At 36.7% G+C, this 14,397-nt stretch overlaps 1 protein-coding gene across 2 annotated transcripts in view; it reads left to right on the top strand.

Annotated features, from left to right (window-relative positions):
* Nucleotides 1-14,397, top strand: part of LOC133647850 (hormonally up-regulated neu tumor-associated kinase homolog) — a 70,700-nt gene that overhangs the window by 25,635 nt on the left and 30,668 nt on the right. Inside the window, exon 3 of one of the 2 annotated variants that reach the window (XM_062043568.1) lies at nucleotides 10,368-10,660. In XM_062043568.1, coding sequence (XP_061899552.1) covers nucleotides 10,442-10,660 — 219 coding nt within the window. In that variant the 5' untranslated portion in view covers nucleotides 10,368-10,441. Of the gene's footprint in view, nucleotides 1-10,367; nucleotides 10,661-13,923; nucleotides 14,078-14,397 lie in introns of those variants that run through there. The other variant, XM_062043569.1, reaches the window with a different exon arrangement.

Below are 14,397 nucleotides of genomic sequence, written 5' to 3'. Positions count from 1 at the left end.
CTGCATGGTCAAGTCGCCAGAAGAAAGCCATCACTCCAAATTACTTTGTTCCAGGAGTTTTGAGGCTTGTCTCTGTGCAGCTCATTTTTCTTCAAGTGCCTCCTTATTGTGCATCTTGAAACAGCCACACCACAATTTTTCAGAGAGTCCTGTATTTCAGTTGAAGTTATTTGTGGATTTTTCTTTGCATCTCGAACAATTTTCCTGGCAGTCGTGGCTGAAATATTTGCTGGAGTCACAGAAAGACAATGAAGGAGCATTTTAATATATGTCCTCACAAATATTCATATAAATCTTTTTTTACATTATTAAAATGTGTGTGGAGGGCTGTGTAGTTGTTCATATGTCTCTGATGGGCACATGAATTAGTCTGAGGAGTAAAAATGTCCACTTTTTTTGTGTGAACTGTTACCCAGCATCACTTCTGTGTGTAGCTAAAGTATCAACAGCCTGTGGAAATGTGCATACGCTAGCTATGAAGTTGGCGTGGGGCAGCGCACATTTCCACGTCGACGTCAGTTTTGATACGTCTCATCTTTGCCGTGAAAAAAAGCGTGCGGCAGGTTTTTGTGCATACGCAAGCTTGTTAGATGAGGCCCCAGGTGTGTGGTTGGTGTAAATATGATGTCATTTATCAAGACTTCTGCCTAGACCTAGATGTTGAAAATTTAATTTGGCAGATATATAAACAATCCTTTAATTTACAGATGAAAAAACTTCCAACTCGAGGTTCTTTGTTGCTATTTTCCACAGTGAAGTTACTGTCAAACTAAGCACACAAAGGAAAGTACATTAATATACATATGAAGTACACATAAACGTAGGAATCATGTTAATACCAACAATATAGCTTGGTATCAACAATACATTGGAATAAACTGAAAACAACAAAGTAACCATACAGGATAAAGGTTGGCTCTCTAGCTTAATGCTAACATAAAATATACCCATTTATTAGCACTGCAATTGTTTAAAACTAGTACAAATGGGATTTTAACAGAACTTTGTACGATTAGGCCAGTCTGCGGTTTTCTGCACTTAATGCACTTGTGCGTGGTTGTGAGTGAGTGCATGGTGTCTGGTGATCGAAGGTGTGGCCATCACATTCCCAGGCTCCTCCCACTCTGTTTCCTTGCAGTGAAAAGGCCAATTAAACTCCTGAGCCACACCCACACAAACATTTGTGCTCACAAGTTTGCATCGAAGACACACAGTTTGCCACAGACCCACACGCCCCTCAAAATGTGGTGCAGATTTGTGAGCATGTGTGTGTGTGTGTGTGTGTGTGTGTGTGTGTGTGTGTGTGTGTGCGTGTGTGTTCTTAGAGACACATCTGGGTCGGCCCGCCAGGAAACGACTGGTTCACTTCATTCCTGTCATCACCTTCCAACACGTTTCTTTCACCTTTCAATTTGGGAGCGGCACAACAGGCGGCATACACACACACACACACACATACACACACACACACACACACACACACACATACACACACACACACACACACACACAATATGCACATATGTGCTCACAAAAGGTCTTCATTAGCAACAACGCCCGTTTTGCTTTTACTAGTTCCACTTCTTTGGCCCTTTTCTTATTTTGAGTGTCTCCGCCCTCCTGTAATTTGATTTTGATATTATTTTTTTATCTTGATAGATTGAAAATTAACACCAATGAATTGACTGATTAACATTATCACATAATTTATTCAGACAGTATAAATAATGACAAATAGAGGTAGAATAATATTAACCGTAACATGTAAGTGTAATAAAAAAAAGACAACAACATTATGATTTGTACATTTTCAGAATGTGCTTCTTCTATTTTCAAACAGAGAAAACAATCTGAAGGTGTCTTTATTTTTAAGTTATCAGGCCGTGATTTTATCACTTGGGAGTAGATTTTTCTCCCTGATGGCCCCTTATTTAAAATTAGTTTGACACCCCTGCTTTAAAGGCACACACGTCAAAAATATTACATTATTGTCTCGTGGCATTAGCTCTTGTTTATAACTTTTCTCGACCACCTTTGCTATCCGCCAGTTTTGCTTTGATGACGTCACAGACTGGAAAACAGTCTAAACGTTGTTATCATTAAAAGTGCTAAACTTCAGATAAAGTCTGCTGTTCTTAAAGTACCAATAGAGTGGAAAAACAAGTTGATTCTATATTGAAGCTATTGTCATATATATCTGATGTATGACAGTGAAAGACTGACAAAGTTTGCGAGTAAATAAATATGATTAAAATAGTATCAATCTCATGGAGATTCCCAAGCCATTCTGAGAAATAATGAGCGAGCCAGACACGTGATCGCTTGGAGTTGAGGTAAGAACCACAGATGCCTTCATCACCAAATCATGCCGACTTTGTGGGAGCCAATAATAACTACTTTTGGACAAATGATGGTCCAGAACTTTATATTGTTGATCTCGAGTACAAAGCTACACATTTTAGAAGCCCTGCTAAACAGCAACATGTATTACCAAGTACTAATCAAGAAATACAAACTACAAACATAATACAATTATAGCTTACTGTACGATGTCTGCTCTCACTGCGATGACTGATAGGATGTCCATATCTTCCAGTTTATATGAAGAATACATTTTTAGCAATACTAAGGGTTAAAAAGGTTGTTGCTGACGCTGTCTTCTGTTGTAGTGTGTTTGTCTCCATCACCGGGTATACATTGAATGTCACAGAAACAACTTCTAGATTCATGCCTTAATCCTATTATACGGATGAGACGCATTATTTATCATCTAGAATAACTTTGACGAGCCGAGACGCGATGCAGCAATAGCAGAAACGGCAGCAGTAGGACATCACCGGCTCAATGTTGCTGTCCTGCATGAGCTTATTCTTCTTCTCTACAGTTTTACAGCAGTTTGCATCCATATATGTTGCATTACTGCCATCTTCAGTTTCATTTTATAATTATTATTTCATTTTATAATTACATTAAAGTCTCTCCATGAGTCCAGTGCAGCATAATCTAGCTGTTAGCATAAACTAGCTCTCGGTGATCAATGTTAAAAATTACTACTGTCTGCGTTTATAATAATAACTAATGTTTGGTTATTATTTAGGTCACAAGATGTAAATAGACTACTGTTTGCCGGTTTGGGATGGTTATTTAGAGAGTTTTGTGGACAAAATAGAGCCCACCTTGAATCGAATGATAGTTAGCGGACTTTTTATTTAGGTATTTTTTTTACAACTTAGAATGCATAAAAAAAGAAAAACCTGTGTGTTCATGTCTTATATAGAGATTGTGAATGATAGACAGCACATCTCTGTCATATGTTTATGTATTTCCAGTATAACTGATCCAATAACATGGTCAGAGTGCAGAAGTGTTACTACAGTGACATTAATCTACGCAAATAGCTGAAGGTATTTGGAGCAGAATATTCAAAATGGCCTACTGAATTTGTGGTATTTTGTGATATTTAGATGGTATTTTCACATACTTTGCGGAATGTAAATACAATTACAAAATGGTTTAAAGTAGGGGTCCCCAAACGTTTAGACTCGGGGGCCGCATTGGGTAAAAAAAATTTGGCCGGGGGCCAGGTTATATTTGTATATATATTTTTATGTATTTATATTTATATTTATATATATATATATATATATATATATATATATATATATATATATATATATATATATATATATATATATATATATATATATATATATATATATATATATATATATATATATATATATATATATATATATATATATATATATATATATATATATATATATATATATATATATATATATTCCGAGTGCGATGATGTCACGTTATCGATAGGAAAATGCATTTTTAGACAATATGATTTGCCTGAGCTGCTAGGAGACACCGAGTAACAAGCGGTAGAAAACTGATTAGAAAGGACAATTTAAAAAATATATGATTTTTTTAAATAAATAAAAAAATTTAAAAATATTATTATTTTCTTTTTAACTTGTCCCGTGGGCCGGATTTTGGACGCTGAATCGATACCTATCTTCCGAAAGACAAATTTGCCGAGCACAAATCGATAAACTTTAATAATAGGAATATAAATCGATCTATCGATTAATTGTTACACCCCCCTTAAATGAAATCCTTCCCAAAAAAAATTTTGTTTTACGTTTTTTATGTTACGACTTATCGCAACTATAATTTGGAAAAAAAACTAAACTTGAAATTCAGTGACGTCCCTAGGTTTTTTATGTGTGTGTTTGAGGATACTACATGTATTTGTTGAATCTATACCTAAAACTCACTCCTGTTCCTTTCATTCCTGTTAACTTAAATGAGTCATCTTCGGCTTATATATATATATTTATTTTTAAATAATGTTGCCTAAAATCGGACGCACATATTTTGAGTTGTTCAATAAGTTTATTATTATATTTAGAGTACAACAAATTACATAATTTTAAGTTTATTTGGGATTGTTTTAACAAGTAAATGGCTCATATACAACATTAATTAACAGTGTTCTGCAGTCATTGCTGTTTACATTGTAATTCTGTGTGCAGGGTTTTTCTGAAAATGGTGCCTCATTATCAGCTGCACCAAATCCCTGCTGTTGTCGCACATCATCTGTCTTTTTCTCTCTTCTGATGTCTCACACTCCTTGCAGCTGCCTCATTAAGTGCACCTAATCATTTCCTTAGTCACTCCCTCACCTCCTCTCCACTCCATACCCCAACTCAACCTTTTACAACTCCTACAGACCCTTTTGTTGGAAGGAAAAAAAATATGTTTATGGAAAAGAAATAAAAATGCTTCTTTTTGTGACTGAGCTGCACTGTTATGCTATGTCCACTAGAGGGCAGCAGGGACAGAGACACCTGATTAAACAAGGCACACAATAACATACATGCAAGTGTATTGTTGCAATGACTATTACGTGTACATGTTTTTGTTACTGAATCAAGATAGCCCAATTGTAATACCACTTGTAAGCACTATAGGAAAACGTTATCTGTCACCACTTCTAAGGTATCAATTCTGTCTGTTTTGGATTATTAGCTCAACAAATGAGTTTGACGTTTATTTTTCACAGCATCATGTAACACAGGGGTCCCCAAATTTTGAGTCGGGGGCCGCATTGGGTTAAAACAATTTGGCCAGGGGCCGGGCTGTGTGTATATATATATATATATATATATATATATATATATATATATATATATATATATATATATATATATATATATATATATATATATATATATATATATATATATATATATATATATATATATATATATATATATATATATATATATATATGTTAGGTTAGGAAAAAACAGAGGCTATTTCATCCCTACAAGCCTGTTTCGCAGGTTTCTCTGCTCTTCAGGGGATTTTATTGAAGTGTCTGTGGCTGTTACATGTATACAGTATATAGGGTACATTACATGGGGGTGTGGCCATTGTTACACAGTAGTGCCTTGCTTCTGTGCCGGCATGATGAGACCAGTTTGTTGCGTTTGTTTAAAGTGGACATGCTGGGGTGGTATATAATTAAAAATACATATTTCAGGCACAGGTTTCATCTTTTAGCTGCACTGTTGTATGGTGTGCTAGATGTGACAATTCGCCATGTAATGGTGTGATGAATTTTAGTTCTTGAGTTGGGGCCTACGAAATGATGCACAATGAAGTGAAATCCCCTAAAGAGCAGGAAAACCTGCGAAACAGGCTTGTCTGGATAAAATAGCCTCTGTGTTTTCTTCCTGACCAAACGTATATTCCGCTCTACCCCGGTATTTAGCACTGTATAAAGGATAAACCACAGAAACTTTGACTATATATATATTTAATTTTCCTGAGGGAACTCTCCTGAAGGAATCAATAAAGTACTATCTATCTATATATATATATATATATATATATATATATATATATATATATATATATATATATATATATATATATATATATATATATATATATATATATATATATATATATATATATATATATATATATATATATATATATATTCCTTGCGCACTACTTGACTGAAAATGCGCGCACTTTGCCGATGATGTCACGTTATCAATGGAAAAATGCATTTTTAGACAATATGGTTTGCCTGAGCGGCTAGGAGACCCCGAGAGTAACAAGCAGTAGAAAATGGATTAGAAAGGACAGATTTTTAAAAATAATAATAAAAAAATAAAATAAAAATATATACTGTATATATATATATATATATATATATATATATATATATATATATATATATATATATATATATATATATATATATATATATATATATATATATATATATATATATATATATATATATTAGGGCTGTGAATCTTTGGGTGTCCCACGATTCGATTCAATATCGATTCTTGGGGTTACGATTCGATTCAAAATCAATTTTTTTTTTCAATTCAACACGATTCTCGATTCAAAAACGATTTTGTCCCGATTCAAAAGGATTCTCTATTCATTCAATACATAGGATTTCAGCAGGATCTACCCCAGTCTGCTGACATGCAAGCAGAGTAGTAGATTTTTGTAAAAAGCTTTTATAATTGTAAAGGACAATGTTTTATCAACTGATTGCAATAATGTAAATTTGTTTTATCTATTAAATGAACCAAAAATATGACTTATTTTATCTTTGTGAAAATATTGGACACAGTGTGTTGTCAAGCTTATGAGATGTGATGCAAGTGTAAGCCACTGTGACACTATTGTTCTTTTATTTTTATTTTTATAAATGTCTAATGATAATGTCAATGAGGGATTTTTAATCACTGCTGTGTTGAAATTGTAACTAATATTGATACTGTTGTTGATAATATTAATTTTTGTTTCACTACTTTTGGATTGTTCTGTGTCGTGTTTGTGTCTCCTCTCAATTGCTCTGTTTATTGCAGTTCTGAGTGTTGCTGCCGGGTTTGGTTTTGGAATTGGATTGCATAGTTATGGTATTGCTGTGTATTGTTTTGTTGGATTGATTAATTTAAAAAAAAAAAAAAAAAAAAAACTTTTTATTAATAAAAAAAAAATAAAAAAATCGATTTCAAAAAAATTAGAATCGATTCTGAATCGCACAACGTGAGCATCGCGATTCTAATTCGAATTGATTTTTTCCCATACACCCCTAATATATATATATATATACAGTATATATATATATATATATATATTATACTGTATATACATATATATACTGTACATATATATATATTTTTTTTTTTTAAACTTGGGACTTCCCGCGGGGCGGATTTTGTGGACCCCTGATGTAACATTCTCATCTCAGCACGCCTCATTCTGTAAAAGCAAATTAATGACAAAAACAGAGCGATCGGTGATATGTCATGATGGTGTGCGTGTGTGGGGGGGTGGGGGGGGGGGTAGAGTGTGGTTGTGTGGTTTTGTAGAGTTATTTGGTGTTAAACTATCAGATGCTTTGGTCAAGTATGTTTGAGACAAGAAATTTGAAATGGAAGACTGTACTCTCTTTGTTCAATGTAAAGAATAAATATTAACGATGGGACAAGCGATAGAAAAAGGATGGATGGATGGATTTACTAAAAATACTTAAATAACTAATATGTGCAAGGCTAATAATATTAATATTAATAACAATATTATTATTTAACAGATTGATAGCCTGAGGGCAGAAACTGTTCATTTGACGAGTTGTTTTGGCGTACTGCCGGAGGGGAGGAGTTTGAACAGTGTCTGCAGTGATGCTTCATGCCTGTTTCCTGAGCCTGGACCGGTATAAGTCCTGGATGGGGGGGAAGATCTTCTCTGCAGTCCCAATTGTCCGTTGCAGTCTGTGTTTGTCCAGCTTGGCCGCAGATCCAAACCAGACGGTGATGGAGGTGCACAGAACAGACTGAATGATGGATGTGTAGAACATGATTGGCAGGTCCTGGGCAGGTTGAACTTCTTGAGCTGACACAGGAAGTACATCCTCTTTTTTCTATGTGGGAGGTCCACTTCAGGGCCTGTGAGATTGTGGACCCCCAGGAACCTGAAAGAGTCCACATAAGTAGACATTGTCGACACTGTGCCACCAATGGTACCGGGGATCCATTTCTGTATGGGACACAATAGCAGCTGGCCTGATGACCAAATGAAAAAGTTGATTTTGTAATGACAAACTAAAAAGTACAATTGTTCACCTTCTGATGTAGTATCAGAGCATCAAAGCTCTGTATTGACTCAGAAATACTTCTAATGGTGTTTATGCTTGAGTAACTAATCAGAGTGAACTGCATCAAAACAATAGACTTTACTGTGTGTATGTGTGTGTGTGAATGTGTGTGTATGTGTGTGCATGTGTATCAAGTTGCATAGTGGATAGAGGCCTCTTAACACAGACACTGCAATCTGAGCCTCCCCCCGGCCACCCCACACACACACACACACACACACACACACACACACACACACATACGCACGTCATGCCCAAGTTCAATCTCACGGCGCCAGTGTGAAACCTCACCGCTGTTTTCCATTGATCACAGCCGAGTGGATGTTCAACATCGCCTCAATTTGGTGTCCACAAAAGTGTAAAAATGTGTTCAAATTTGTACCCAATTGTGTTGCCTGAGCTTTTCTTTTTCTGACAAATACACAACATGCGGGCATTCTTATTAAACCTCAAAAGTTGACGGCCATTGAGTCAGATGGACTTGATAGTTCTCACGTAGCTCTAAATACATTACTTACTGTAAAGTTAGGGTGATCGTCACAAAATTTGGCACACATTTTTACGGAACTTTCAAGCTTATTCGCCAAACATTTGAGCAAGATTGGTTGAAAAACATGGCCGCCGTCAAGCAAAACGTCTTTGAAATCAGCGACCAATGGTCCATATCAGGACTGCAACTATTGATTATCTTAGTAATCAAGTAAGGTATAGATAGGTCTGTTCGATTAATCGAGTAATCGGATAAAAATCCATTTACAGCCTCAATGAGTATTTTAGGGAAAATAGTTCAAATAAACAACTATCAGCTTGTTCAATGCACCCACACATCACTGCTCTCATCTCAAAAATATTTTGAGAATGTAGGGTATGTAGAACTTTGAATATATCCTTTCATTTGAATGGGAATTTCGGGGAAATTTGGGAATTTATAGAAAACTGGGAATTTTTTTAAATATTGATACTAGCACAGTTGTCCTAGATTATATGAATGGGTTGGTGTTGAAATGTTTAGAATCTGTTGAAAAACGTTGACGTATTAACAGTTTGAATTAGAAATGGGTATTTCGGAATTCGGGAAACCCGGGAATTTGTTCCAAAACCCAATAGGAGCATTTGTTTTCCAACTAAGAGGAATGTTTTGAAGGTGGACTGGTCAAAAACGGTTGAAAAATGTGGACTGTGACATCTTTTCAAGTCAGAATCGGGTCCAGATTTTATCAATGTTTATTATTTACACTCATTAAACGATTAATCGAAGCAACCAAATATAAATTGAAGCTTTTTTTGTGAATCGATTAACCGTTTCATAATTCCATAAGTCATTAAGTATTTGTCCAAAGATTATAAAACTCTGTATTACATAAATCTGTATTACATGTATGCTAATGTGTTCGCCGATGCATTTTAACACTAGCCATAAGTGATGCTATAAATGTCAAATATACGAAAATATTGACTTTTATTTGTCCCACAGTGAAGAAATTCCCTGGTTGCAGTGCAGAGTTTAAATACAGCAAAGCATAAAACGTATTTAAAACAATGAATAAAAAAAAGTAGCACTACCAGCGCACACAGCAAGTAGCCATACTGTTCACAAAATATTACACAGTTGATGATGATAACACTGTAGTAACACTCATATCATATTGCACATACATCATACATTAAAACATCATGCTGTGTATGAATGATGGACAAATAATGACAGTGAGGCAGGTGTTATACATTATTTGCTTGATTTACTGTGAACATAAGGAAAATTTGATAATTTGGACCAAAGTGTTGAGGCTTTTTTTTGGGCCATGCTCCCCTTCCCCCACCCCCATCCCGCTACAAGCGTTCATAGGAACTGATCAGATAGTTGTGTTGTTGTTGTTGTAGTTAGCTTTGTGTCATGTAGTAGTTGTGTGAGTGACGTGTGCATCAGGTGTGAAAGGAGGTCGGTGGAGTGGTTACTGAGTCACTTTGACTAAGCGCTTCACAAGACTCTGCGAGGGGGCTGGGGGGGTGGATGTGTGTGTGTGTCGGGGGGGTAATTATGGTGTAGAATGTCGTCATTGAAGGTGAGCCAAGAAAGAAGAGTTAATGATCACCAGCAGCTCAAAGTTTCTATGAGAGACCAAGCAGGCTGACCACAACTTTGGATCCTCCTCAGGGGGGGAATAGGTCCCACATCCACCTTTGACCCCGTCTGAGCGAATTCATGGAGCCCCGAAGCCGGCCGCTGCTATGAACCCCTCCTTGGCAGGGAAGACGATGACGGAGAAGGATAAAGAAGGCGGGAGTCCCTGGCCACCAGTCCGCGTCCCCTTGCCGTCAGCCCCAAGGGAGCTGCTGCGAAGCTTCCCCCACTCCAAGCGTGTGGGCTCCTACCTGGTGGGCAAGATGATCAACAAGGGCTCCTTCGCCAAGGTGATGGAGGGCCTCCACCTTGGCACCGGAGAGAAGGTTTGTCTTTGCTCTCGGTTTTACGTATCCACACACTGGTCACTTCATTAGGTACGGCTCAATGCTGTGGATTGCTGAGGTATTCGTTTGTTTGTTGTTGTGTTTGTACTGTGTGCCGCACTGCATCATAATAAGGGCTCAAGTAGGACAAAATAAGATCTCAATGTTTGCGACGGAGTTGCCATAGTAACAAACAAACTCATTGCACGCACATGTGTTTGTTCAGAGGAAAGTAGTTTTTATGCGATAAAACTTTACTAGTTCATAGTTTACAGTATCTGTCTTCTAATTAGCTATTTTTACCAATCTTGTCATTTATAATGAGCTAATAAAAACATATTTTTCATCTAAATCCTAATCTGTCTGCAGGCTCAGAGTCTGTAATAAGTATAACTAACTTCAAGCAGTGATGGGCAGTAACAAGCTACATGTAGCGAAGCTACGTAGCTAAACTACCGTTCTCAGTAGTTTGATGGTATAGCTTCACTACTTTTTGAACAAGTAGCGATTCCTGCAGCTCAGCCATTTTCAGACACATGTAGGGATGTAGCTTACATCAAAGCTAAAAAGAGAGAAAATGGACTGCAATGACCTGGATGAATGAGAACATGCATACATACGGAGAACATCCATGACGATTGTTTTTTTTTTTGTTTTTTGTCAAAATATAGATTAATGCTGATTTTTTTTTCTTTTTACAGTAGGCAGAGAAAATGAATAACTGGGTAATAAGGGTGGGCTGAAGAAAAAACAAAGCTAAAATAAATACATACAGTGGGTTGCAGGGACCCCTAGAGGTAGTTGTTATTGGATCCGTTAGTATGAGGGGCCGTTAGGGACATTATTCAGAATTACCTCTTACATACACTACTGAAATGCTCTCACATAAACAACTGAAATCTTTTTCTTTTATACACACTACTGAAACACTCTTATAAACACTACTGAAATGCTCTTACATGCACTACTGAAATGCTCTCATATAAACAACTGAAATGTTTTTCTCTTACACACCCTACTGAAACACTCTTATAAACACTACTGAAATGCTCTTACATACACTACTGAAACACTCTTATAAACACTACTGAAACACTCTTATAAACACTACTGAAACACTCTTATATACACTACTGAAACACTCTTATAAACACTACTGAAACACTCTTATATACACTACTGAAACACTCTTATAAACACTACTGAAATGCTCTTATAAACACTACTGAAACACTCTTATATACACTACTGAAACACTCTTATAAACACTACTGAAATGCTCTTACATACACTACTGAAATGCTCTTATAAACACTACTGAAACACTCTTATAAACACTACTGAAATGCTCTTACATACACTACTGAAATGCTCTCATATAAACAACTGAAATGTTTTTCTCTTACACACCCTACTGAAACACTCTTATAAACACTACTGAAATGCTCTTACATACACTACTGAAACACTCTTATAAACACTACTGAAACACTCTTATAAACACTACTGAAACACTCTTATATACACTACTGAAACACTCTTATAAACACTACTGAAACACTCTTATATACACTACTGAAACACTCTTATAAACACTACTGAAATGCTCTTATAAACACTACTGAAACACTCTTATATACACTACTGAAACACTCTTATAAACACTACTGAAATGCTCTTATAAACACTACTGAAACACTCTTATAAACACTACTGAAACACTCTTATAAACACTACTGAAACATTCTTACATACACTACTGAAACACTCTTATAAACACTACTGAAATGTTTTTGTCTCACGCACACACACACACACACCTGGAATTATTTTTCACTAGTATGTATAAACGGATTTCACCTGTGTGTGTGTGTGCTTTTTACACGTGCGTGTGAGGGACAACAATTTCAGTAGTATGTGTGCAAAGATTTCCGTTATGTGTATGAGCGCATTTTACCATTGTGTATACGAGCATTTTACCACTATGTGTAAGAGCATCTTACTAGTGTGTGTGAGCGATGTTGCATTCCGGTTCCGGTATAATCCCCGCCCCTTTTCAGACAAGTTAATTTTTATTTTTTTTAAAGCCAAGTTGTGGACAAAATGTTTGCCGACAAGCAGCTTAACCGAGGCGGGAGCTCCACTTCATAATTTGAGGGCTTCAGCGGAGAATATAAGAACACTTTCAATGCAACAAGGGTCGGACTGCCGCCATGGGTCTCCCCCGCAGGACGCGGCACCTGAGCGGCCACACAGCGGTGCCTTTCTCCTCCCGACAGCCGCAGCCTGGAGCACTCGTTTCATTGCGAGTTTGCACCGCACACATGCAACGTTTCAGTTCATGGACATCGGGGCAAAAGGAGGAAAAGGTAATTAGACATTATTTATTTCTAAATGATTGTTGAATCACACGAATTGTAAGACAACATGGCATTGTAGTGAGCTACAATGGTAACATGTCGAAATGTGAGTCACGTCGTGTTACGTGACTCACCACCGAAAAAACATTTTTTTTTTGTATTATTATTTTCAATCTGTCTTTTTTAATTCATTTTTTGGTGTCCCCTAGCCGCTCAGGCAAATCATATTGTATACAAATGCATTTCCCTGTATGACTTATATTGTCTTAACTGTTTTCATGTGATCTGATTGTTACATTCTTATTTCAGAGTCACCACACAGCTGCATGACCATTTCAACAAGGACGGAATAAACAACCTCTGGATTCATGGAACTTCTCTGCACACAAATATATTAATTGGAATATTCAATAAATTTCACATAAACATATTAAATATCCTTTTTTTTTTTGCTCAAAAAAGGTTCCCTATGCCTTATTATTTATATACTTTTCAATGGGGACCCCTTATATAGTCGATAGAAAAGCGCTAAATAAATGCAATCCATTATCATTAGTATATGATTAGCTACTGACGTAACACGACGTGACTCACATTTCGACATGTTACCATTGTAGCTCACTACAATGCCATGTTGTCTTACATTTCGTGTGATTCAACAATCATTTAGAAATAAATAATGTCTAATTACCTTTTCCTCCTTTTGCCCCGATGTCCATGAACTGAAACGTTGCATGTGTGCGGTGCAAACTCGCAATGGAACGAGTGCTCCAGGCTGCGGCTGTCGGGAGGAGAAAGGCACCGCTGTGTGGCCGCTCAGGTGCCGCGTCCTGCGGGGGAGACCCATGGCGGCAGTCCGACCCTTGTTGCATTGAAAGTGTTCTTATATTCTCCGCTGAAGCCCTCAAATTATGAAGTGGAGCTCCCGCCTCGGTTAAGCTGCTTGTCGGCAGACATTTTGTCCACAACTTGGCTTTAAAAAAAATAAAAATAAACTTGTCTGAAAAGGGGCGGGGATTATACCGGAACCGGAATGCAACATCGCTCACACACACTAGTAAGATGCTCTTACACATAGTGGTAAAATGCTCGTATACACAGTGGTAAAATGCGCTCATACACATAACGGAAATCTTCGCACACATACTACTGAAATTGTTGTCCCTTACACACACGTGTAAAAAGCACACACACACACAGGTGAAATCCGTTTATACATACTAGTGAAAAATAATTCCAGGAGTGTGTGTGTGTGTGCGTGAGACAAAAACATTTCAGTAGTGTTTATAAGAGTGTTTCAGTAGTGTATGTAAGAATGTTTCAGTAGTGTTTATAAGAGTGTTTCAGTAGTGTTTATAAGAGTGTTTCAGTAGTGTT

This window comes from Entelurus aequoreus, linkage group LG04 (genome assembly GCF_033978785.1).
Source record: "Entelurus aequoreus isolate RoL-2023_Sb linkage group LG04, RoL_Eaeq_v1.1, whole genome shotgun sequence".
Classification (NCBI taxonomy): Eukaryota; Metazoa; Chordata; class Actinopteri; order Syngnathiformes; family Syngnathidae; genus Entelurus; species Entelurus aequoreus.
Note: the sequence above shows the minus strand (reverse complement) of the source record. Positions and strands in the feature narration are given on the sequence as shown.